General features: G+C 45.5%; 1 protein-coding gene across 3 annotated transcripts; it reads left to right on the forward strand.

Moving 5' to 3' along the window:
* The first annotated feature begins 11,615 nt into the window (after positions 1-11,615).
* runx1 (RUNX family transcription factor 1) lies at positions 11,616-24,226 on the forward strand. Of its 3 annotated transcripts, none has more exons than XM_061783288.1 (8): positions 11,616-11,805; positions 15,593-15,732; positions 15,817-15,927; positions 18,185-18,341; positions 19,540-19,644; positions 20,188-20,424; positions 22,280-22,426; positions 22,537-24,226. In XM_061783288.1, exons 1-8 carry the CDS (start codon positions 11,718-11,720, stop codon positions 23,067-23,069), a joined length of 1,518 nt encoding a protein of 505 aa, XP_061639272.1. In that variant the 5' UTR covers positions 11,616-11,717; the 3' UTR covers positions 23,070-24,226. The 3 variants fall into 3 exon arrangements, with proteins under 3 accessions (XP_061639272.1, XP_061639110.1, XP_061639182.1); XM_061783126.1 differs by lacking the exon at positions 11,616-11,805 and adding an exon at positions 14,577-14,883; XM_061783198.1 differs by lacking the exon at positions 11,616-11,805 and adding an exon at positions 14,577-14,883 and having other exon boundaries at positions 22,283-22,426.
* Positions 24,227-24,944: the final 718 nt, after the last annotated feature.

Consider the following 24,944-nt stretch of genomic DNA (forward strand, 5'->3'; position numbering starts at 1 on the left):
CGTTTATCCAAAGAATTCCATACCGGATCGGTCGTGGCCCGGGTTAACAACGTCCGCCACCGGCGGCGTCAACCTTCAGGGCGCCGCAGGTTAGGGTGATTAAGGACAGAGATGGAAATCTGTTGGCTGGTGCCAGTAGTGTGCTAGATAGATGCAAAGAATACTTTGAGGAGTTGATGAATGAGGAAAATGAGAGAGAAGGAAGAGAAGAAGAGGCAAGTGCGGTGGACCAGGAAGTGGCAATGATTAGTAAGGGGGAAGTTAGAAAGGCATTAAAGAGGACGAAAAATGAAAAGGCAGTTGGTCCTGATGACATTCCTGTGGAGGTATGGAAGCATCTAGGAGAGGTGGCTTTGGAGTTTTTGACCAGCTTGTTCAATAGAATTCTAGCGTGTGAGAAGATGCCTGAGGAATGGAGGAAAGGTGTACTGGTGCCCATTTTTAAGAACAGGGGTGATGTGCAGAGCTGTGGGAACTATAGAGGAATAAAGTTGATGAGCCACAAAATGAAGTTCTGGGAAAGACTAGTGGAGGATAGATTCAGGACAGAAGGGAGTATTTGCGAGCAACAGTATGGTTTCATACCTGGAAAAAGTACCACAGATGCATTATTTGCCTTGAGGACGTTGATGGAAAAGTACAGAGAAGGTCAGAAGGAGCGACATTGTGTCTTTGTAGATCTAGAGAAAGCCTATGACAGAGTACCCAGAGAGGAACTGTGGTACTGCATGTGGAAGTCTGGAGTGGCAGAGAAGTATGTTAGAATAATACAGGACATGTACGAGGACAACAGAACAGCGGTGAGGTGTCCTGTAGGTGTGACAGACAAATTTAAGGTGGAGGTGGGACTGCATCAGGGATCAGCCCTGAGCCCCTTCCTGTTTGCAGCGGTGATGGATAGGTTGACAGATGAGATTAGACTGGAATCCTGGAAAGATGGAGGCATGCACTGGAAAGCAGAGGAATGAAGATTAGCTGAAGTAAGACAGAATGTACGTGCATGAATGAGAGGGGTGGTGGGGGAAGAGTGAGGCTACATGGAGTAGAGATAGCAAGGGTGGAGGACTTGAAATACTTGGGGTCAACCATCCAGAGCAATGGTGAGTGTGGTCAGGAAGTGAAGAAACGGGTCCAAGCAGGTTGGAACGGGTGGAGGAAGGTGTCAGGTGTGTATGTGACAGAAGAGTCTCTGCTAGGATGAAGGGCAAAGTTTATAAAACAGTGGTGAGGACAGCCATGATGTACGGATTAGAGACAGTGGTACTGAAGAGACAACAGGAAGCAGAGCTGGAGGTGGCGGAAATGAAGATGTTGAGGTTCGCTCTCGGAGTGACCAGGTTGGATAAAATTATAAATGAGCTCATCAGAGGGACAGCCAAGGTTTGATGTTTTAGAGACAAAGTTAGAGAGAGCAGACTTGGATTGTTTGGACACGTCCAGAAGAGAGAGAGTGAGTATATTGGTAGAAGGATGATAAGGATGGAGCTGCCAGGCAAGAGAGCTCGAGGGAGACCAAAGAGACAAGACGAAAGAAAAAGAAAGAAGTGGTAGTAATGGACGGGTGATGGGCAGCCTGTTGACGGGCATCCTTAGTTCCTCAGGTCGTACCATTATGGTTGGGTGGTGGTGGGGAAGACAGAGGGAGGTGTAACCAAGTGAGTCTTGGGAGCAGGTGAAACGCACAATTGTTTTATTCGGTCTTATCTGTCTAACAGAAATGCTTCTGTTTCTGCTTGGTAAGCATCGCTCATCCACTGCAGCTCTTGAAAATGGAGTCCCCCAAGGTTCCATTCTGGGGCCTATCCTCTTCTCCCTGTACCTGCTGCCCCAAGAGGCTATCATTAAAAAGGATGGCATCTCGTTCCACTTCTAAGCAGACGTCACCCGAATTTACCTGCCCCTTAAACCATTAATCCATTTCCTTTGCCGCTTATCCTCATGCGGGTCGCGGGCGTGCTGGAGCCTATCCCAGCTATCTTCGAGCGGGAGGTAGGGTACACCCTGAACCGGTCGCCAGCCAATCGCAGGACACACAAAACAAACATCAATTCGCAATCAAATCACACCTACGGGACATTTTAGACTACCGCGCATGTTTTTGGGTTGTGGTTGGAAACCGGAGTGCTCGGAGAAAACCCACCCAGGCGGGGTCGGGATTTGAACGCCGGTTCAACTGTGAGGCGGATGTGCTTACCAGTCTCCCGCCGTGCCGGCACCCCTTAATTCCAAATGTCTTTTATTGTGCAACACCCTTGCTGGATTGCCTGAAGGCCAAAGCTTTGGCTTGATGGCTTGAATGTATTTGAGTGGACTATTCCGCCCTCTACGTTGGTGTCAGCCAGTCTTCCCTCGCTCGCTTACAATCGGTCCAGAACGCTGCGGCTCGACTCTTAACTGGAGCACATCTGACCTGTGCTGGCGTCACTCCACTGGCTCCCAATCCATTTTAGAATTCATTTTAAAATGTCATTGTTTGCTTTAAAAGCGCTGAAAGGGCTGGCTCCATCCTACTGCCCTAAACTTTTACAGTCTTAACACGGTCTCTGAGACCTCCCTTTGTCGTCTCAAGAGCAAAGTTGAAACGCGGGGCGACAAAACCTTTGCTGTCGCATCCCCTGAACTTCGGAACGAGCTCCCATAGCTCTCCTTATATTTAAATCCCATTTGAAAACCCAATTGTTGTAAAGTGTTTCTATGTCCTGCATTTGACTTATGTTATTGATGCTATATTTTATATTGGCATGGCTTGATTTTATATCCTCTGATGTACAGCACTTTGATCAAGTTGTTTGTAAATAAATGGGATTAGCTTGTTATCCAAATGAAAAGGCGCTAAGCGAGCAACACAAAAAGATGCACATTTTGAAAAAAAACAAAAAGACGCCAGGAGCACTTGGAAAACATGCTAACTCCCTTTACGGAAGCCGGAAGCGAGATTTGAACCTTCGACGTGCTAAGCGCTCCGCCGCCACGCTACCTGCTATTTATCATCCACATTTTACTGCATTGATGAAAATCTCTCCGTTCGTCTGTTTTCCTCGCTTCCCATCCCATTAATCTTTGATGTTTTGACGGGAATAAAAGCGTCAATGTGGCGTGTTATTGTTTGGGATTTTGTATCGGTGCCGAGTCCTCATATATCAAACTGCATTCGTGGTAGTTTTGTTAGATTTGTGTGGTGAATTGACACCTCTTGCCACACGGCGTGGAGTGCCGGACAATCTGTTTCCACTTGCCGACATTGTTCACCGTTCTCGGCCTCGTTACGCGGCGCTTAATGTGGTTATCTGGAGGCTACACTTGTGTTGTTTGTGCGTGTGTGTGTGTCAGGTAACGACAACAGAGGAAACGCAACAGGTCTGTTCGTGGCTGATTTTAAGACAAGTGATGCAAACCTTACCGTTTGAGCACCTCGTAATTCAACTTTAAGGCGTTTGTAAGTTGTTTTGCTCGTTGGCTGTGCCCACTGGCGTGGGGGCCGGGTTGGGGCGGGGGGACTTTTAGCCGCTACTCTGTGTCAATCTTCTATTTCGTCAGTCTTTTACAATGCGGCACAGAACTAGAAGCCTTCCTGAAGAACGTAAGTCTATTGGCGCTCCGCGTAGTGACGGCAGAAGGAAGTTAGGAGGATGCATGTGGCACAGTGATCGTTAGAAAGAAAGACTAGGAACGACTCAAAATCTTTTTTTCTTCTGTATTTTTGGAGATTACTTTTCTCGGAGTTTTCGTCATGTGTTAAGATCTTCCATTCATTAATTTTCTATGTTCAGTGAAGATAATCGAAGTCGAGTCGTTACATATTCCTTATTTTTTAAAAGGGAAGATGGATGTTTTCTTAAGTGTATGCGGTTTTGTGTATTTGTAGCATGTATGCATTGTTTTCTCAGAGTCGCAGACCAAAGAGAATTTTCTGGCACAATTTGCCAGAAAGTCTTTTTGCGTTCGAATGCGATTGCGAATGCATTAGTACAGCAAACTAACATACATTAGCTACGTAGAGATACTGAGTGCAAAGTGGCTAATGTGTGAAGGCGAGTTGCTACAAGATTGTCTGACTTTTTGCGCTTTGAGTAGCTTGAAGGCAGAAAAGCGCAATGGAGTGAAAGTCAATTTACGTTCTTTTAAGACTCGCTTAACACAAGCAATGACTCAACTTGCTGGCAATTGGACAAGGACTCGACTTGATTGGTTGGATTTTTCCCCACAGTAACTTGGGACTTGCTTGAAACCTGGTTAAGACTTGAGACTCGCTTATGACTGATATCGCTGAAGTCGCTTTGGAAAAGCCTTAAAGTGAATAAACATTCCAGCGGATACATTTTTGTCGATTGTAGCAGGAGTGGCAGAAGTGAGCACGATCGCAGAGTGCCGTACACTCGTTTTGCCGCGTTTCCCTGCTGACTCGAACTCGCGTCGAAGTTTTTTTGCAGCGCAGCCGGGAGAAACCGCCAACAGCGAACAGCCATTTGACGATCGATGAAGTCTGCGAGCACGGCGAGCTCCACGGATGTTTCCGGCATCTGCTAACCGCACGGGGTCCCTCCGACGCTTTTAATGGGCGAGATGGCGGCGGCGTGTTTGTCCAACTCTGGCGAGGTCCCATCAGTGCTGCGGTTGACAAAGAAGTCGTGCAAAGAGTCGACTCAGCCTTTTCGCACTCTGCCTCACCCACTCTGCCTGCCGTGCGCCCCATTTGTCCCCACTTTGTGGTTTCCAAAAAAATTAAGACAACGCGTTGACTTGATATGAACGTGTTCGTATGTGGCCGCCACCCATTAGCATCCTCCTATTCTTGTAAATTCCACACATCGACTGCGCCTTCTGATTTATTCATTGGCTCGTTTGGGATTCGCTGTGTCTGTGTGCGGTCGCTTTCCGAGTGTCCGATTGGCTCATTTGGCTGCGTCCTTCCACTCGAATGATTCGCTTGCATTACGGGGAGTCTTCTTGTGGGCGACTCGGCATGCAAACGCCCGATCGTACGCTGAACAGTCCACGCCAACATACCGCAATGAAGCAACGGAGACTGTGTTGTTGATTTTCACATTTAAAAATACTTATACAATAATAAGTCTCATATCCAGACCTTTTTTTAACGCGATCGTACAATGATGAAAACCCTAGAAAAAAAAAATCCCAACTTCATTTTTATTTATTCAAACTGAAATGTATTTGCAGGCAAGACAACACAACTTACCTGAAGTATTGACTTGGGTACTCCTCTTGATTGTGTTGCTTTTTTTTTTTTTTTATTCAATTAAATCTGTAGACCAATCAACTATTCAAAAATCAATTTAGCATGTATGGATGCTACGCTGGCCTGTGACAAGCATGTCTCTCACGGTTGACAGTTAAAAACTATGTCATGACATTTTTCCACTTTGCCGTGACGTCTACCTGTCGCACACACACGCACGCACACACACACACACACACACACACGCACACACTTGTGGGATTAATACCCTTTAGATGCTCAAATTTGATTTGCTGTGAAACTTCAAATCCACTCTTGGAGGAGTAAGAACGCTGGCACCGACCGCTCGTGCAGCATTCCTGGCTTTTACTGCGATCAATCGATTGATCGATCGATTAATCGATAGACAGACGGACGGCTGGCCAGTCAGCAAAACAGGCACGTCAAAGGACTAATATTTGATGTGTAAAATATTACATTTTTAGGTCATAACTCCAGTGTGATCTGCGGGGGGAAGCCGTGGGACGTCACGTTTGCGCCAAACACCCAATGGCCGATTTCACGAGCAGGCGATTCGAACTTCGCTCGCTGCTTCAACTGCGGCGCGTCCCGATTCCGAGACGGGCGGAGAGAGTCCGCGTGCGTTTGTCGGCCTAATGCACCTGCTCAGCTATTCAAACTGCACTAAACGCCGCCGGAGGCTCCTTCATCTTCCCGCCTGCATCTCCCGGTATCGCTCGAAAACGTGCGCCCTCGCTTTTTGACCCCCCCCATCTTACTTCCGCCTTCAAGCCTTCAGACCCGTGAGCGCGTGAAGCTGTTCACTGTACTCTGGCCTTCATTTCTTGTGTCAGAAAATCAATCGTTAGTTTAGCGAGAATTAGCCGCTCGTCTGGCTGAATAATTCAAAACGCGCGCGCGCAAAATACGCACTTTCTGCATTTTGAAAGTCATTCTGACAATATACAAGCTGTAAAGCGGCCGATGGGATCAAGTGTGAGGGGAACTTGCAGTGCAACTTGCTTTTATGCATTTATTTAAGTTCTATTTTCTTGTAATAAAAATGAAAATTGAGATAATAACCGCTTTTCTTTTTTTTTTTTTTTAACCGGCAGGATTTACTCACCTGTCAGACAGAAAGGATGAAAGCGTGACATTGTTATTTCCAAAGGAGGTTGCATCTGCGTCTGTTGCGTCTTGCCACATGGAGATAATTAGACGCGTGACATCCACACAAAGGGGCGGGGGCAACGTGTCTGCGGTGTTAAACGTCATACTTTTTGCACATATAGGTTGTTGTTTTTTTTGTTTGTTTGTTTTTTTGCAGCAGCAGCGAAAAAAATTTCAGGCTGCGAAATAAAAGCTGACTGAAAATGAAACAAGTCATCAGAAAACAAGCTGACATTTTCTACCGAGTCTGTTTTGGATTGTGTGACTCGTTGGTGCTTTTTGTTTCTTCCAGAACGTTCTGCTTTTCGTCGCTGTTTGTTTGAACTTTGTTGCTATTAGCGCTTTATTTCGAGCAACCTTTTCTTTGTACTTTGTCAATGACTATTTTTACCTTCTTGTCAGTAGGGCTTTATTTTTGTACTTTTGTTCCTACTCGCCGTATGTGACCAGTTTTCTTACTTTGTACTTTGTGTGAACAAACCTTCTTGTCAGTTGCACCTTTTGTTGCCGCGTTGGGGGTCTAACTTTTTTTTTTTTTTTTTTTTGACGAGGTTTCAAAGGGACGGAACATTTCTGGTTCATTTCCGGATTGTTTCCGGTAAATTTCCATGCGGAGGTTAAGCTGGGGAATTTGGGAAATTGGAAGAACGAACGGAACGGCTCAAGGCGGCATAAATAAACGTTTTGTCATAAGAAGACATTCAGGCCCTCTGATCCGACCCATGATAAGAATCAAAAAGGCACGACATTCCAAAATACCAACATCGTTCCATTTGAAAAGTGAAATGATCCAAAAATAAATCATTTTAAAAAATCATCTTCTCGAGCCAAGCCTCTGCATTTTTGCTCAACTCTTCAGGCAACCGAGCATGCTTGCCTGAAATCTGGTTGTTTTAGTCAGGATGATGATCAAATATATTCTCACCGGCTTTGTTTAAGTTTCCTATTAAGAGTCAACCCTTTCATTCTGTAAATGATTGCTTTACTCCTAATCATTTTTATAAATTTCCATGAGTTGCCTCGGAAAGTTTTGCAAACAAACTAATGAGCAAGTTGAGCTTAAAATAATCGTAACTTATTGCCGTACGTAGTCGTAAACAACAATTTTAATTTTAAGTCACTGCTGGGGATTTTGAGGGTAGCGACACGTTTGACTTTTTTTTTTTACCAAAACCTTGCAAAGTCCAACGTTCTTGTTCTATCGGCGGATAATTATGTTTAGAATCCCTATTTCATGACTATTATTTTGTTGTCCTTGTATTTTAAACTCCCATTTTTTTTGCAGTATGTTTGCGTGTCACTTGCCGGTCGGTCTTGCTAACCGATATGTCAGAAAAATCAATTAATTACTCTGAAGCAGCAGTTTACTGCATCCACGCAATACAAGCCATGAATTATAGAACAGCCGCGCGTGTGCGCGTGTGTGCGTCCGACTGACTCGTTAATAAGCGACACCTATTGTAGTCTGCGCACATCTACTGCGCCGAACCCGGGACACAAACCCTAATCTTGTGTCTCATCTGTGGGTAGGTAAAGGTAGCAACATTTTACAAAGAAGAGAATTTGGTTCCATTTCTTACTCCTTTTCAGGCCGTCTCGTCTTACTTTTGTTTTCAGCGGTGCCGTGTGAAGTTACTTTCCGTGGCAAAATGCTGCGTTCCGGTGTGTAGCCTTCAAAATAAAAGGCTGCACGCTGTAAACAGGAAGTCAAGTTCAAACTTGCACATATAAACCACTGATGTGTTAAAACAGTCCCTAATAAGGATTTTAACAATGCTATATTTAACTTATAGCTCAAACGTGAATTCATAAAGTTAGTTTATGCTGCGGGCTGCTAAGAAAATGGATGTTCATCATTTGGACACCTTTTATTTGAACTATGCCAGCTTCTTTTTGACCCAACCCCCTAAAAGAGTCGGAATGGAGAATCACTCGGAAGCGGAATCGAAATCAGGAATCGAAATCGCTCAAATTCAAACGATGCCCAACCCTCATTGTAATACATTCCGTTACTGGGAGAAAGTTGATTTTGGAAATTGCCATGATGACAATTGTGTTTACATTTGACAAAATCATTTTTTTCTTTTCTTTCCCCATATCACTTGAATGGAACATTCACTTCTCAAATATGTGGTTAATTCCAATTGAAAGCTCTATGACTGTCATCCACTTTCTTAGAGGAATCGTCCAAGGCTCCTGTTGATGCATTCATTCCAAATTGAGAAAAGTTATCAAAATGTCATCCAATGTAATTAGTTATATTACTTTTAGAATGTAATTGAAACGGATAAAGTAATATTACATTTTCAAGAGGGTAATTGTAACCAAGTACATTTCCAAAGTGAACTCCCCAACACTGTTCCATAAATATGAAAACGGACATCTGTACTTTCTAAAAATAGGCCTGTTACTCCCCCCCCAATCTCCACTGATGATGACATGAGGTAAAAAAGCCCACATACTTTATTTTTATTTGCGAGACCTGTGGTTCGCACTTCCTCCTCACAGGTCAGAGGTCGTGGTTTCAAAAATTCACAATGTAATGTCTAATTTTAATGAGCCCGCTATGCATGTTTTTGAAACGTGGGAGAAAAAGCAAACTCAAACGTCCCAGCGGAGAGTTGAACCTCGAACCCGGAGCTCCTCTTTGCGAGGCGGCCGCGCCCAAAATGAAAGCCCCAAACTGTAAATCGAGCTTTTCCGAGGCAGCGAGCGTATCGATGCGTGATGTTCATACCGCGATATCGATCAATTGTCCGAGCCCTCGTTATCGGGGCGAGCCGTTCCTTCAGCACCGCGGACAGCGCCGGACGATGGTCGAAAGGCCTCACTGGCACTCAACATTTCCAATACTTCCTGATTGTCGTCATCGTTACCACTAGTTTTGTGTTCTTTGCTAGTATAACCAATCAAAAGGATTTTAGTCCATCCATCCAATTTCTACCGCTTACCCGAGGTCGGGTCGCGAGGGCAGCAACCTCAGCAGGGAAGCCCAGACTTCCCTTTCCCCAGGCGAGGCGTTCCCAGGCGTGCTGAGAGACGTAGTCTCTCCAGCATGTCCTGGGTCGTCCTCCCGGTGGGACGTGCCCGGAACGCCGGGAGGCATCCGAATCAGATACCCCAGCCACCTCATCTGGCTCATCTCGATGTGGAGGAGCAGCGGCTCTACTCTGAGCTCCTCCCGGATGACCGAGCTTCTCACCCTATCTCTAAGGGAGAGCCCGGACACCCTGCGAAGGAAACTCATTTCAGCCGCTCGTATCCGGGATCTTGTTCTTTCGGTCACGACCCACAGCTCATGACCATAGGTGAGGGTAGGAACGTAGATCGACCGGTAAATAGAGGGCTTCGCCTTTCGGCTTAGGTCCTCCTTCACCACAACGGACCGATACAAAGTCTGCATCACTGCAGATGCTGCAACGATCCGCCTAACGATTTCCCGTTCCATTCTTCCCTCACTTGTGAACAAGACCCCAAGATACTTGAACTCCTCCACTTGGGGCAGGATCTCATTCCCGACCCGGAGAGGGCATGCCACCCTTTTCCGACTGAGGACCACAGTCTCAGATTTGGAGGTGCCGATTCTCATCCCAGCCGCTTCACACTCTGCTGCGAACTGCTCCAGTGAGAGTTGGAGATCACGGCTTGATGAAGCCAACAGAACCACATCATCTGCAAAAAGCAGAGATGCAATACAGAGGCCACCAAACCGGACCCCCTCTACGCCTCTGCTGCACCTTGAAATTCTGTCCATAAAAGTTATGAACAGAATCGGTGACAAAGGGCAGCCTTGGCGGAGTCCAACCCTCACCGGAAACGAGTCCGACTTACTGCCGGATATGCGGACCAAACTCTGAGTCCGGTCGTACAGGGACCGAACAGCCCGTATCAGGGGGTTCGGTACCCCATACTCCCGAAGCACCCTCCACATGACTCCCCGAGGGACACGGTCGAACGCCTTCTCCAAGTCCACAAAACACATGTAGACTGGTTGGGCGAACTCCCATGCACCCTCGAGGACCCTGCCGAGGGTGTAGAGGTGGTCCACTGTTCCACGGCCAGGACGAAAACCACACTGCTCCTCCTGAATCTGAGATTCGACTTCCCGACGGACCCTCCTCTCCAGCACCCCTGGATAGACCTTACCAGGGAGGCTGAGGTGTGGGATCGCCCTGTCGTTGGAACACACTCTCCGGTTCCCCTTCTTAAAAACGGGGACCACCACCCCCGTCTGCTAATACAAAGGATTTTAAAAAAGTTAACAAAAAAAAGGTTTAAGAAAGTATGTTGATTCAGAAGCAGACCTTGAGACCATTTAAAAGCCTTTGCAGGTGTTTCAGGTCATCACAGTGTAGTACAATGAAATGATTTCACCATATTCAAATTTGACAATGCTGCTTTTGAGTTAGCTGTTAATCCAAATCATTACAATTAAAAGAGAATTGAAATATCTCCCGAGTGTTGAATGAATGTCTACGTCAAGTGCCACCCCCAAAAAAAGAAACGTTGAAGCTCCTGTGCCCGTGACGCAGTTGGAACCTTTCATTCAGCGATTCTTTCGTGTGGCACTAGAGGGAGCCCACGTGCCGCGCTTTGCAAATCACTCATCGATCGAAAAGAATCGTGAGTTCCACTCTTTGAATTCAAAATGCTTGGCCGGAAAATAAATGTCGTTTCCCGCCGTGTTGTGATTGAATGAGACGCAACTGTTGATGGCATGGAATGCTCGTCGCCACAAAATTCCGATTCGCTGGACTAAATGGACCAAAACTGCTTCAAAGTCAGTTGAACAAGGAAGGAAAAAAAAAATAAAATCGAATCATCCAAACTGCTTCTCGTTTTTTTGTTTTGTTTTTTACCTTTACTTGAGGATTGTCAGTTTTCTAGCCGAACTTCCAAATGGGATGGAAAATGGAAATGAAAGGGAAGCGCTCGGAAAAGATGGGAGTGACCCCAAAACAAAAAAAATGGAGGATACGGCGCTGAGTGGCAAGTGAAGATGAAATTAGCAGCTGCGAAGGAAAGCGCCCGAGGGCAAAGTGGAGCGGCCGTCCCCTGTGGCTACGAGCTTTACAGGAGACCACGATGAATTCAGCTTGACTGGCTCCTCTTCGCGCTTCATATTTTTCTGGTTTTTTTTTTAATCTTATGCTGGAGGGGGAAAGGATGGAGAGGCGAACGAGAGTATAAAAACTGCTGACGAAGGTGGCCGACTTCTCTTCCTTCGGGGTTGCCCGTCTCCAAGTTTTTGTTCGTTTGATCCGCTTTCTTTGACTTCAAATATTCCTTTTGCTTATAATTTGCCAGCTGGAAATCGGACAAACGGCCGGCGGCCTGCGAGGATCCGAACATGAACCCGGGAGCTTTCTCTGGTTCCGCTCCGCTGTCCTTGGCCGTGTTCTTGATGAGGAAGGGCCGAGCGGACGGCGAACGCTTCGGTAAAGCAGCGGCGGCTTCGCTCGCGCGGCGTCGCTGGAATCGCTAGTTCGGATTTGCTCGCGCTCGCAATTTGTACTTTCGAAAGTAAGGTAAAAATCTCCCCGTGTCGTTAGGTCGTGCAGGTGTGCCAGTGCTTGTTGATGATGCCACCGAAAGATGAATAACGCTAACATGAGAAAACGTTGCATATTTTTGAAGAATGAATGACGGATGTGAGAATTTGATTTGATTTTTTATTTTATTTTTTCCTGGATCAGGATAAGCTTTGTTTGTCTTGGACGTCAGTTAAGTAGCTTCAACTGATATACATTAAAAACAAATATAAAAATAATAATAATAATCCGCAGTCTGCACACAAATTCTTACGTCAGTCTCCGAGAATTAGCGCGTGCATATATTGCGCACACGAAATGCAATCATTACATTTTCTCATTGGAGAGAAAGCTGTAAATAGCATCCTGAAACAAAACTTTTTGGCTTTTCTTTAAAAAAAAAAATTATTAAATTGAAAAAAATCTGATAGGAGTTTTTGCGTTTTGACCCAGTCAATTAATGTAATTATTTGAGGGGGAAAATTAATTAAAAAAGCTGTTTTGGTGCAGAATGCTCCTTGTAAAAATCATATTCATCCGATAGAAAATCCTCCAGAGCCTTTTTTTTTTTTTTTGTAAATAGTTTTTTTCCCAGCTGACTTATAACAATTTTGCATCGCCGAATCGGAACATGACATCCGTTTCTCTGGCCCACGTTGTGTTTTTTTTTTTTCACGTCAAGTTGTTGACCGCTCATTCATCAAATGTTACAAACTTTGCTTCCTGTAAATCGAAGAGTAGATATTGCTCAACATAGGCACCTGTGAATTGCATGTGATGTCATCATTGCGGAAAATTCAGGGCATCAACTTTCGCTTTATGACACTGTTGCGCGACAAAGGTCAACGTGCTCGCTAAACGATCTCATCTAAAGCGCATCAGTAATTTTGCAATCAACCCCCCCCCCCCCCAAAGATACATAAAGATGCCGTTCAAATAGTATTTCTTTTTTCTTTTTGTTTTTTTAATCTAGGCTTTTTACGAAGATAGTGAAATAGCATTTTTTTTTTCCGAGGGCAGAAAAAAAAAAATCGCATGTGTTGGCCAGACAAGAAAAGAGGCGTTTACATTTTTCATCATTCCCCTTTGGCCACAGAGGCAGACTGGCGTTGACTCAAAACTCTTCCGACAGCAGCTGGAAGGCAAGAAAATTGTTGACTCGACTCAAATCACACACACTCACACACACACACAAAAAAAATTATGTACTCACTATCAACTTTGGTGTCCCAAATATTTCAAAGGAGAAAGTACTGTCAGCTATATATTCAACAGATTATTATTATTTTATTATTACCCATTCCAATTTGGTGCATTCCAATTGACTCGGAGACAAATGCTATGTGCCTCGACCCCTCGCTGCCCCCTACTGGCCGCAAAGCGGCACTGCGCAGTCGAGCGCGCGCTTGAAGACGATCCGAAATATTTGTGCGAAGCGCGGGAATTCTGATGCGCGCGCAATTTTGTAAAGCATGCAGAGCAGGCACGTGCGCAGACATTTTTATGGGTGGGTAATATACTTATTAGCCATCAACAGTCAATTATACAACAATTAAAGGAAGGGAAGCTACATTGGATATACAAAGTCTACACACCCCTGTTCAAATGGCATACAAAAAATAAGACCGAGATAGATCATTTCAAAAAGATTCCACTATGAGTTAACCAATAACCTGTACAATAAATTGACAAAATACATATTTTGGAGAGTGGAAGTACACACACACACACTCTTATGAATGTGGATGTGTTCAGAATTAAGGGATCACATTCAAACTTATGTTAAGTTGAAGTCGCAACACAACTGCCGCCATTTTTAAAGCTCAGTTGTTCTAGTAAGCTTTCCCTGACATTTCTGTCGTCACATTTTTCAACACGAGCGCCACGGTCCGCAGAGAGCTTCCGCAGTGTCTGACAGGTCTCATTGTTCAAAGGCCCTCTGCCAATTCTCCCCGGGACTCGAATAAATGCCCATCAGATAGCAAAACACTTTTGCGCGGAACTGATGATGCGGTTGGTCATTTTTATTTTTATTTTTTATTTTTTAAATACGGAAAAATGAAAAAAAAAAAATAACGGGCTGTAGCAAAAAAGGACGCTTTTTCATCCAGGGCAAAAAGGCCAGGTGCTCGAGCACCACTTGAGGTCTATGGGCGCACGCGCCTGCTGTAGTCCTCGAGCGATTTAAAAAGACCGGAAGCGAACGGAAAACAACAGCGATGCAAATGATGCGCGGCGGCCGAGATACGACAAAACATACGCTCGATAGCGGCACAACGGGAAAAATGTCGCGAGGAAATTAGAAATCAACTGTTTAAGGCGCTCATGGCAAGAGTTTGGAACAAATCGGGGCTCCTTTAGAAATATAACAAAGGGGAAGCACAATTCTAAAATAATAATAATAATAATAATAATAAATGTTTATTTATTTTTTTAGTGCAGCTTTAATTGGAGGAATCTGCACCCCCCACCCCACCCTCCCCCCCTTCCCCCTCCACTGCGGACGGATAACAACCTGATTGGCCCTATACACCCCCCCCCCCCCACCCCCCGGCCAATCAGCTTGGCTCTTGCCAGCTCAGCAACCAATCAGCTGCCAGCAGTCGGCAGCACTCGGCCGGATGAGACGCAAACGTGCGTGGGCTGTCGCGTTCAAAATCCACTGGCTGCCAACGGGAACGCGCACGCACGCACGCGCGGGCGCGCCGCTCGCTGCCGTGAAGACTTTTTCCGCGTCGAAAAAGCTTGACGTCTCTTTTTTCTCTCTCTCTCTTCTTCTTCTTCTCGTCTGACGCCGACAACGCCACATTGGAGCTCGTAGGGAAGATTCTCGCCACAATTGTTTTGTTTTGAATTGGAAAGAAAAGTGAAAAAGGGGAGGACATTTTGGAGGACGCGCCGTTTAAGGACTTGGCATTACCCCCCCCCCCAAAAAAAGACGTTTATTGACCGCACAAATGGTCTTTCTGTGGGACGCCAAATACGGTACAGCCTTCGTTATTATTATTATTATTATTATTATTATTATACAGGGTTTCCCTCCCTCCAAAAATTTAATCACGCTTTGACTGCTCGTTACTCAAATATTGCGTTTCGACTTAAGGGCTTTTGTGTGTGCGTGTGTGTGAGCGATTCAAGCCTAATGACTTCAATTCAAGAAAATTGCGCAGACAGTTTATGGCCAATAGTGTGTTGCGCGGGATGCAAAAGCAGCCATCCAAAGTTGAAGCTTTGACCCGAGAACATTACATGCGTTACAGACCTTCAGTGCGTATATCCATAAATACTCATCATCATCATCATCATGACATTATTGGCCCTCTCGTGTCAAAAGTTCACCGCTTGCGAACTGAAACCCAAATACTAAATATGTTGTGGCATGAAAACTTCTGTGACGTTGTCAAGCAAAACCTGAGCATGATCACCTTTTTTTTTTGTATAATGGAAGTTTTAATAGCGAGACCTTGTGTTAGTTTTGAGATTGGGCAGGTGTACCTAATATTGTGGCTGGGGAGTGTCTAATATTAGCAATATTAGCTGCGTATGGGACAATAACACTAACATGAGCAGCAGCAGCATGAGGGGGAGAAAAAAAAAAGTGCAATGAATTTGCTATAAATTTGAAATCAGATGCTTACCGATATCGGCGATGACGATTTTGTATAATGGAACTGTCAATCGACGTCTCCCGCAGACCCCTGCCCTGGCCGGCGCTACACCCCCCCGTCCACCGCCCTCGCCTCGGGGGGCAAGATGGCCGAGGCCCTGGGCGCCCAGGAGGCTGGGGGCGGGGCTTCCCTGGTGGGCAAGCTGCGCGTGGCCGACCGAGACGTGGTTAGCTCCGACTCCTCCCGGGGGCGGTGGGCGTGGGAGCGTTTTCCCAAAGCGAAACTAAATCCCCGTGCGTTTCTTTGCCAGGTGCTGTCGGATCATCCGGGCGAGCTGGTCAAGACCGACAGCCCCAACTTCCTGTGCTCGGTGCTGCCCACGCACTGGAGGTGCAACAAAACCCTGCCCATCGCCTTTAAGGTCAGGACTCATTGCATTGATTTCCTCCTCAATGATGCATCTTTGTCCATCTATGCCAGCGACGTATCGTGACAGACAGAACCGCGAAATGCTCTTCCGCTAGACGGCGGAAGGTCCACTTAACCTTTTGCCAGTCGTGCAATAGAATTCGATGAGATCGATTTCAGCAATGGCGGCCAAAACTAAATTTGCCAATTTCTTTGCGGCCCGTTGAAATGCACTTCGTTTTATAACGGTACAGAAAAACGTGCATATGGATAAAGACATAAACGGCTTCATAGAAACGGTGTGAGCGGCACAATGTCGCCCGTCCGACTCTGCGAATAAATGAACCCGGCTACTCAAAGTCTTTACACAATCCTAATAACGGTAAAGACATGCGCTCCTTCCGACACTTTGACAAACTCGTACATATTCATTCGTATCTCAGGAATAGCGGCACTGATTTTGCAATCTTGCAATGGCTGCCTCATCCTTGTATGAGGCTCTCTCCAGTGGCAATAACGCTAAAGACAGCTTGAGTGGCATTTGTAAAAGAAGCAAAAAAAAAAAAAAAAAAAAAAAGAAACTCTTTCGACACTAACATGCATTCGTGTTGGTTCTCACGGAAAACGCGAAAAATCCGATATATCCAAAAATGGTATTAGCCTCTTCACAAAACCTTATTTGGGACATATAACGGCAAAGATGTTTCAAAGTTGGACAAATATATTTTTTCTTAAAAACAATTATCACCATTGCCAATAATTCAAATACTCAAATCAGTCAAATCGATTGATTTTCAATAGGAAATTTGGTGCGTCGCGTCTTTACCGTTATTGATCGAATGACGTGAAAAGGCCTCGTGCGGTATATACTTTTAGTGACATTTGTACTTGGTGGGCTGGCGGTGAGATTTCTGGAATGCAAAATAATGTCAAATGTGTGCCTTGGCTCCACAAAAAGGTCGGGAAACAGCAGTCAGTCAATATTTAATATCCATCCATCCATTTTCTGAGCTGCTTCTCCTCACTAGGGTCGCGGCAATATTTAATATCCAACATTTTATTTGCATGTTACGCTGGCTTGTAAGAAGGAGAAAAGTCTCTCTGCCATTACCATACATACCATAATCCTCATCTGCTCTTACTTTTTTGTCTAAATTGTTGGATGCATTTTGTCCACAGTGGCTTGAAAGTAAACGAACATACAAACAAAAAATGACCCCCAAAAACAAAACAATGATATTAACAGTATGTAGTGTATTCCGGCGGTTGCTTATTTTTCCCGGGTCCACGGTCTCGTTACATCCTGTCGATGCCTGCGCGCGTCTTTCCTGCACTTTCAGGCGAAAACGCATTTGTGGGAAAAGTGGCTTTTAGCCGCACAAGCGACCCGTGCGGCAAACTCGCCGCACGGGTCGGCGTGCGCTCACACTTTGCGTGATGTGTCCTAATGAGGCGCCACTTAGCGCTTCCCGGAGCAGATTGTCGTCGTGACGCCTAAAACGGATCAGCGTTCGAGACTTGAAAAGCCAAAGGTCACGTCGGCGTCACTGCCGTGTCCATTTAAAACGCGTCTAAACTTTTTTTTTCCTTTCTTAATTAAACATACTAAAAAAATTAAATAAAATTGACCAGTGTGGGGAAAATATATGCTAAGCAATTATAGTTTTTGTTTATATGTTATACGATAATTTTGAAAAACTGCTACATCACATTTTTCTGTTTAAAGTAATTCAAATTAGTTTAGGATTTTGAGCATTAGCATAATTATGCTAATGTGAGAGGAACAATCAACAACAACAACAAGGGTTTACTCGATTGGGATTATTCGTGTAAGCTATTTCACAAATTGGACCTTAACAACGGAGCAAAAATAAAAATACAAATAAAAAATTGTGATTTACATTGTTTTCTTCTGAAACCGCATGATCTTAATTCTTTCGGGTGTCACAGTTTTTGCTGTAAATCATTTCATCGCATCTTTGCATATCAAAAAATGCAGTTCACTGTTATTATTATTTGAGGTAGTGACGGGTGTTGCACTATTGCAGGACTTTTTGTTAAAAAAAAAAAAAAAAAAAACAACAAACACGTCGGCCATGTCAAATACTGTTTTTTGTATACGGTGCGGACCGCTTAAAAACGGACGGTGGGCCACAAATGGCCCCCAGGGCCTAGTTTGGACACCCTTAATTTGAAACACAAGTTTGTCATATTCCAAAATCCAAAAAGAATTCGATTTTGTTATTTTCCTTTTTGTGGGGCGTGACCAGGTGGTGGCCCTCGGCGAGGTCCTCGACGGCACCATGGTGACGGTGATGGCGGGAAACGACGAGAACTACTCGGCGGAGCTCCGCAATGCCACGGCCGCCATTAAAAACCAAGTGGCCCGTTTCAACGACCTGCGCTTCGTCGGACGCAGCGGCAGGGGTATGAGCACACGTTGCCAAAATAAAAACACGTGCCGAACACACACACGCACACACGCACGCGGCGGAAAATGCAAGTGAATTTAAAGTCAGTATTCAAAACAACTTCCTCATAAAGTCACCCCCACTTCCTCAGACACAAACATGTCCCCAACAGTTAGGCAAATATTTCCACTTATCTATTTCAAGTAGCGGTGTCTCGTATATAACGGTGTTATAAGCGAGTCAAGCTCAAAATCCTGACAAGAGTTTTTATTTCCATACATGCAAATGCACTGGCAACTGTTTAAATATCTACAGCCAATGGAAGGTATATCGTTGCCTATAAATCTACAATGCAAAGTCAATTTGTGTATTTCACATTTTGCATTTGTTTGGCGCTAAAAGACAAGCAGTGCCTCCCTCTGGTGGTACACAAAAGAATCACTCAATTAAATATTCAACTGTGCAGAATTATGTTACAGTTATATTTATCTTCTAAGTAAAATACATTTGCGTTTAATATTGAAGAACTGATTGTTCTCGAACATTGAATTAGGTAAAATTGTTTTAACTCAACATTTTAATGAAATCATTATTGAAGTACATTTTTGGAAGCGAAGTGTTCATGTCTAAATTGCGCATAATGGTACAGTGATATTTAAATAGCCTTCCCCCCGCCCCAAAAAAAAATTAAACCTGCCTCATTTTGATGGACACCTCAGTTTACTATGCTAATCTATGTCATTGTTGAGAGATTTAATTAGATTTTCTTGAGGTGGTACTTGGCGTAAACCGTTTGCAAAACGACTCTACTTAAGGAAGTCAGCCGGGGTTGCTTCGCAATTTGCTCCAACCAACGCATCGCAAATGTGTCAATGTGGCTCTGATGACGTTCACATGATGAAAACGGCGACTGTCATCAGGAGTTCCAATTTCCCGTTTTGCAGAAGTAGCGCTTGCCATTCGTCTCGGGTCTGTGCCTCCGCAAACGAACAGTCCATTTGTCGTCATTTCAGTTCACCGTTTTCACTTTTGAACATGCTTCAACTGCTCTTCTCTAAAATGTGACGTTAATCCCAATGTATAGCGATTAAATTGTTTTTCGCCACTCGTGTAGCTAAATAAGGCCACCGAAATATTCGACGTCGCGGTGCGCTTCTTCGCCGGCCTTTCATGTGACTCTCCCGGTGTCTCTTTCGTCTCTTCCCTCCTCGTAGGCAAGAGTTTCACCCTGACCATCACGGTGTTCACAAACCCGTCGCAGGTGGCGACATACCAGCGAGCCATCAAAATCACAGTGGACGGTCCCAGAGAGCCACGACGTGAGTGCCGACTCAAACGCGGCGTTTCACTTTCAAGCCGCCATTGGGCGGTCGAACGAATCCATTCCGTAGCCTCGATTCCTCGTCTGCTTTTGTTTTCATGTTGGCCAAACTTGAAACTTGGAATCGTCGCTTCCAAATTCGCAGCTAAGTGAGTCACTGATGCATAGGCCAACTTCCTCTCTCACTTCACTTCTCCTCTTACATGATGCGTCTCTCACACACACGCAAACATTCAAGCGCACATACATGCACGGTCAGAGGTCATGTACATATTTGCCATTTCACGAGTCGCAAATTCTCGTGTGTTGTTTTTTTTTTCCTGTGGAAGCGATCCTCAGCTATTTGCTGAAAAATTCACCTAATGACGTTTTTTTTGTTTTTTTTTTTATTGAAGAATTTTTGGGAGGGCCTTTTTACAGGTTGTCAAGGCGACATACACACAGACGATGTGGCACACGCGCATCGACTCGCATGCGCGCGCGCACACACACACACGACCAGATCATGTACATCAAGCTGAGTAATGAAATCTTCTCTTAGGTCATCGCCAGAAGATGGATGACATCAAGCCCGGCTCGTTGGCCTTCTCCGAGAGGCTGACAGAGCTGGAGCAGCTGAGGCGAAGCTCCATGAGAGCGACTCCCCCGCACCATCCTCTTCCTCATCCGCATCACCACCACCACCACCACCATCATCATCCTCAACAACATCAGCCCTGTAACACGCGTCAGTCGTCGGCCGCGTTCTCCGGCCCCGCGCACACCCAGATGGCGACTGGTAAGATTGATTGGCAAACGATCCTGGCACAAAATAGGCAGCGGTTTAAAAAAATAATAATAATAGTAATACAAATTAAAAAGTGCACGTTCATTCGTGAGCGCCCTTTCCAGTCTCTACGTTTTTGTAGGTTGTCGTTCTCTGTCGCCCCAAGACATTTATGGATTTCGAAAGGCTCGTATTGCAGATGTCGGAAGTCGTCGAGGTCTAACGTAAAAGCCGCTCTTGTCAGCGAACTTTATGAAACAAATGTTTTCATCACACTGAAAGCAGCTCGGACTCAAACGCACAAGTCGCACGCACTCCGGCGAGTCATGGAGCTTCATCTTCTCACAACCCTCGTTACCGTTTGTGCTTCTGCGTTGTCGCGGAACCTCACCGCGGCACTTAAAACGACTGGTATCGCTTCCTCTTATTTGCCCGGTAGTGACGGCGAGCGCGTCAAACGCAACATAAACTCAACTCAACAAAAAAGGGAACACGTCCGTTGTTGTGTAACTGTGAGCCAGTCACGCTGTCCTGTGAGGAAGTAATCGATCGATCAATTGTACCTGCTTGCCTGTCAATCTTCTCATTCATCCGGTCGTTTCATCATCAGGACGTTCAACCGCTTCGGCAAGCGAACGCTTCGGTTTGCCTCGGAAGACGTTTCACGCCTCATGACGCAGATGAGCTCGTTGAGAGTCTCTGTACGCGGCGTGTTCAGAGGTCAAAGGTCAGCGCAAGCCGCTCGCGAGTCTCTGCGAGATGTCGGCTGTCCAAGTTGTGGGCTGGTTGTCCTACCGACCCGTCTGCCGTTTTGCTCGATGGTTCTTCCTTCAACATTTTTCCTTCTCGGTCTTCGTGGTCCTCGGATGACAGACACTTCCCGACGAGGTCCGTCCCGGGGCCGCCCCCCTGGCTGCCGATGACCGCCCGAGACGCTAACGTGTCGGCTGCGTTGCTTGCGATCGACAGGTCCGTGTTAACGTTGTCAATTCTGACCTTTGCCAGGTACGCCCATTTTGCCAAGTCTCCTTTAGTTGCCGCGTTGTGCGCACACTTGAGCCTTTGCGTGAGGCATCCCAAGCAGAAAGCGGCCGCACCTCCAGGACCCAAGACTTCCTACCTGTGTATTATTTGGTCACCTTTGTCGGACTTGATTTTAACTGGCGGGATTGGACGCGTATTGTGGTCCCGCCTCCTGCGGCCTGCACGGAAGCAGCCGGAACAAAACTCTTTCTCCCGTAGAAAGCTTATCTTGTGTCTGTGCTTGTTTCTGTTCAACAGTTGGCATTCACTTGTTTTTTCATTCATTTTTTGTTTTTTTAATGTTTTTTCAATTGGACAGTGAATTCTTGAATGCCAAAAACTTGTGTACAGGCACCTTTAGCACAGGCACCGCATCCGCCATGAATTGTCGTTCTTACTGCCGACGACTTCCAGGTAAGCCCACGGGCGACAAGTTTCTCGGCTTTTCATCTTTGACCGTCCTGCTCGCTTTCCTCCATATCGACTCAGATAAACTTGACTAGCTTAATTTCGGAAGGTTCCGGTTCGTCGGCGTTTTGGTTTTCAACCAGTTTCGCATCTTTCACGTGGTGTCGTCGCTCACCGTAGAAGGTTTTTGAAATGTAACGAGCTCGTTTTTCAAATGGAGGCAGGGGAAAGGACAGATATTTTCATCTGAAAAGGTCAGAAGTAACAAGTCGCCGGAAAAATAAATAGTCCAGTAAAGTACAGACAGCTGACAAATCTACTTGAGGACAAATAGTTTGATAGGATACGATATAGGAGTGGAACATTTCACTGAGTCAACGAAAGCGTTGACAATCCAGAAACTAAAATCTGCTCACAATTGTCTCGTTTCTCTCAGAAGGTCGACAGATGCAGTCATCTCCACCGTGGTCCTACGACCAATCCTATCCCTACCTCGGCCAGATCGCCACGCCCGGCATCCACTCGACCAATCCCCTTTCGCCGAGTCGCTCGTCGCTAGGCGACCTGACCTCGCGTCTCACAGGTAACACGCGCGCGCGCGCTCACATTGCAAGACGAAGATAACAGCGAACGGCGGCGTGCAAAGTCACCAAATGAACAAAAGCGTAAGCCTTGAACTTTGGCCTCCTTCAGGTCCCGACCTGACCGCATTCGGTGACCCACGGATGACCTTGGAGCGATCTTTCGCCTCCGTCCCCTCCTTGCCGGACACCCGCTTCTCGGACCCGCGCGTGCATTACCCTCCCACGGCGGCCGCCTTTACCTACACGCCCCCGCACAATCCCCACTCCAACGGCGCCCTCGGCATCACCATGGCGACGGCGATGGCGACCGCACCTGCCGGGAGGTATCACACTTACCTCCCGCCTCCATACCCGGCAAATACGCCGCACCAGGGCCAAAACAGGCCCTTCCAGTCCACCTCCTCGCCGTATCACGTGTACTACTCCGCGGCCGCTGGCTCATACCAGTTCTCCATGATGGCCGGCGGCGGCGGCGACTCGCGCTCCCCGCCGAGAATCCTTCCGCCTTGCACCAACGCCTCGACGGGCTCGCCGCTCCTGCACCCGTCGTTGCCCAATCAGAACGAGGGCGTGGCTGTGGAGGTGGAGGCCAGCCATAGCAGCTCCCCGGCAAACGCCGAGGCTGTGTGGAGGCCTTACTGATGATGCACGGGAGTCCAAAAACATTTTCCTTTCGTGTCGTCCGCCTTTGGCGGGCAACGGGACGCTTTTAATGGTTCAGCAAAGGTCGACACTATTTGTACATTTTTATTTTTCAACTGATCTTCCGGGGGACTTAAGACTTATTATTACAGCAGTACACTGACTCGTGAGTTGAATCAACTTCCCCCCTTGAAATGAATGGAAACACCGTTCGTCCGTTCCAAACCACTCAAAAACAACAACAACTTTTTAGGGGTTGCAATGTGTTTCTTCTAAGAAATAGCAATGTACTGTACAAAAACACATCGGAATAATAATATGAAAATAGAAATGAACGGATTTGACTTTGATACCTTGGCTGATTTTCGGTGCACCTCTTTGGCCACACTCTCTTGACTTTTCTGCAGCGTCTCCATCTTTTCAAGGATGGAGCTCAGAAATCATTTGAATGATTGAAACGCATTCGTCAATGGAGGGTTCGTAGACGTTTTTCCCAGTGGAAATACACGTGTGATTTTTCCGAACGGCAACACATTCCGTGAACAGGCGACGGGTGGGTGTCGACGTCACCTTTTCGCCGCTGCTGAAATTTGCCATTTGGCCTCGCTCGTGTTCTCAAGCTTAAATTCAATAGACATCATCTTCGTCTTCTCGGCACTCACTTTCTATGGTTACAATCAAGAAATTTGGCACAAGAACACAACAGTTGCCTGCACTTTCACGTTTGACCGGATGTTGTGAAGTTCGCTGCCGCCATCTAGTGGCGTACGTCAGATTTTTTGCTCGCAACACAAAGCAAACCCCACCAATCTTTGCACTGGGATACTCATACGTCAAGGCACCACTGCATTATTATTGGATTTTTGTTGATGTACGGCTGGGCAACACGGTGGAGGAGTGGTTAGCATGTCTGCCTCATAGTTCTGAGCTCGGGGGTTCAGGTCTTGTGCGGAGTTTGCATGTTCTCTCCATGCTTGCGGGGGTTTTCTCCAGATAGTCCGACTTTCTCCCACAATCCTAAAACATGCATGTTCGGTTCATTTAAAACTCTCAAGTGTGCGTACCTCACCTGGAAATTACGTTTTTTTAATTATTATTATTATTATTATTATTATTTTTATTACAAATGTAAGTTCTGTGACAGATTCACATGTAGATACCTGTAAATAAAAGCTTAAATGTTGATTTGTTGTCTCATATTCATCTTTTGATGTAAAACCCAAATGTTTTCAGTAGGGATAGACTAATATGTTTTTTTTTTGTTTTTTTTTCTCAGGGTCGATAGTGATACCAGTTATAAGTAGCTCAGGAGGCCAATAACCGATATTCGGAGCTGATAATCATAAGGGAAAACATTGGCATCAACATTTTGAATAGTAGAAACAACAATAGACTTGAAAAAAAATTCAGATTTCAAACGTTAAAGTTATTATTATTATTTTGAAATTATTTGAAATGTTTTATAAAACAAGCACATATCTGTTAAGTACAGTATTTTTCATGTTTTTTTTAAGAAAATGGGGATCTATAGTTCAAAAATTGAAAAAGTTTTGTATTCCGCACCCAAAAACGAGTTATAAACAGCTGTCGCTCCTAACTCAACAAAAACTGTGTTCCCCAGCGTAATTGCTCGATCCCTTTTCAGTCTTCCGCATAAAAAAAAAAAATAATAATAATAATTAGCCTCAATTTCCACAGATATGGCTGAAAAGATCTAGAAAGCAAATATGGAGATCCTAACGATCACGGAGACATTACACTGGATATGGAAAACATGCAATTTCTGTCGAAATGTGAATTAACGTTGAAAAGATGGAGCTGAACTGAAATGCTGGGAAAGTATTTGTAATGGAAGAAACGTTGAATGTGAGACTT

Source organism: Phyllopteryx taeniolatus, chromosome 1 (genome assembly GCF_024500385.1).
Source record: "Phyllopteryx taeniolatus isolate TA_2022b chromosome 1, UOR_Ptae_1.2, whole genome shotgun sequence".
Taxonomy (NCBI): domain Eukaryota; kingdom Metazoa; phylum Chordata; class Actinopteri; order Syngnathiformes; family Syngnathidae; genus Phyllopteryx; species Phyllopteryx taeniolatus.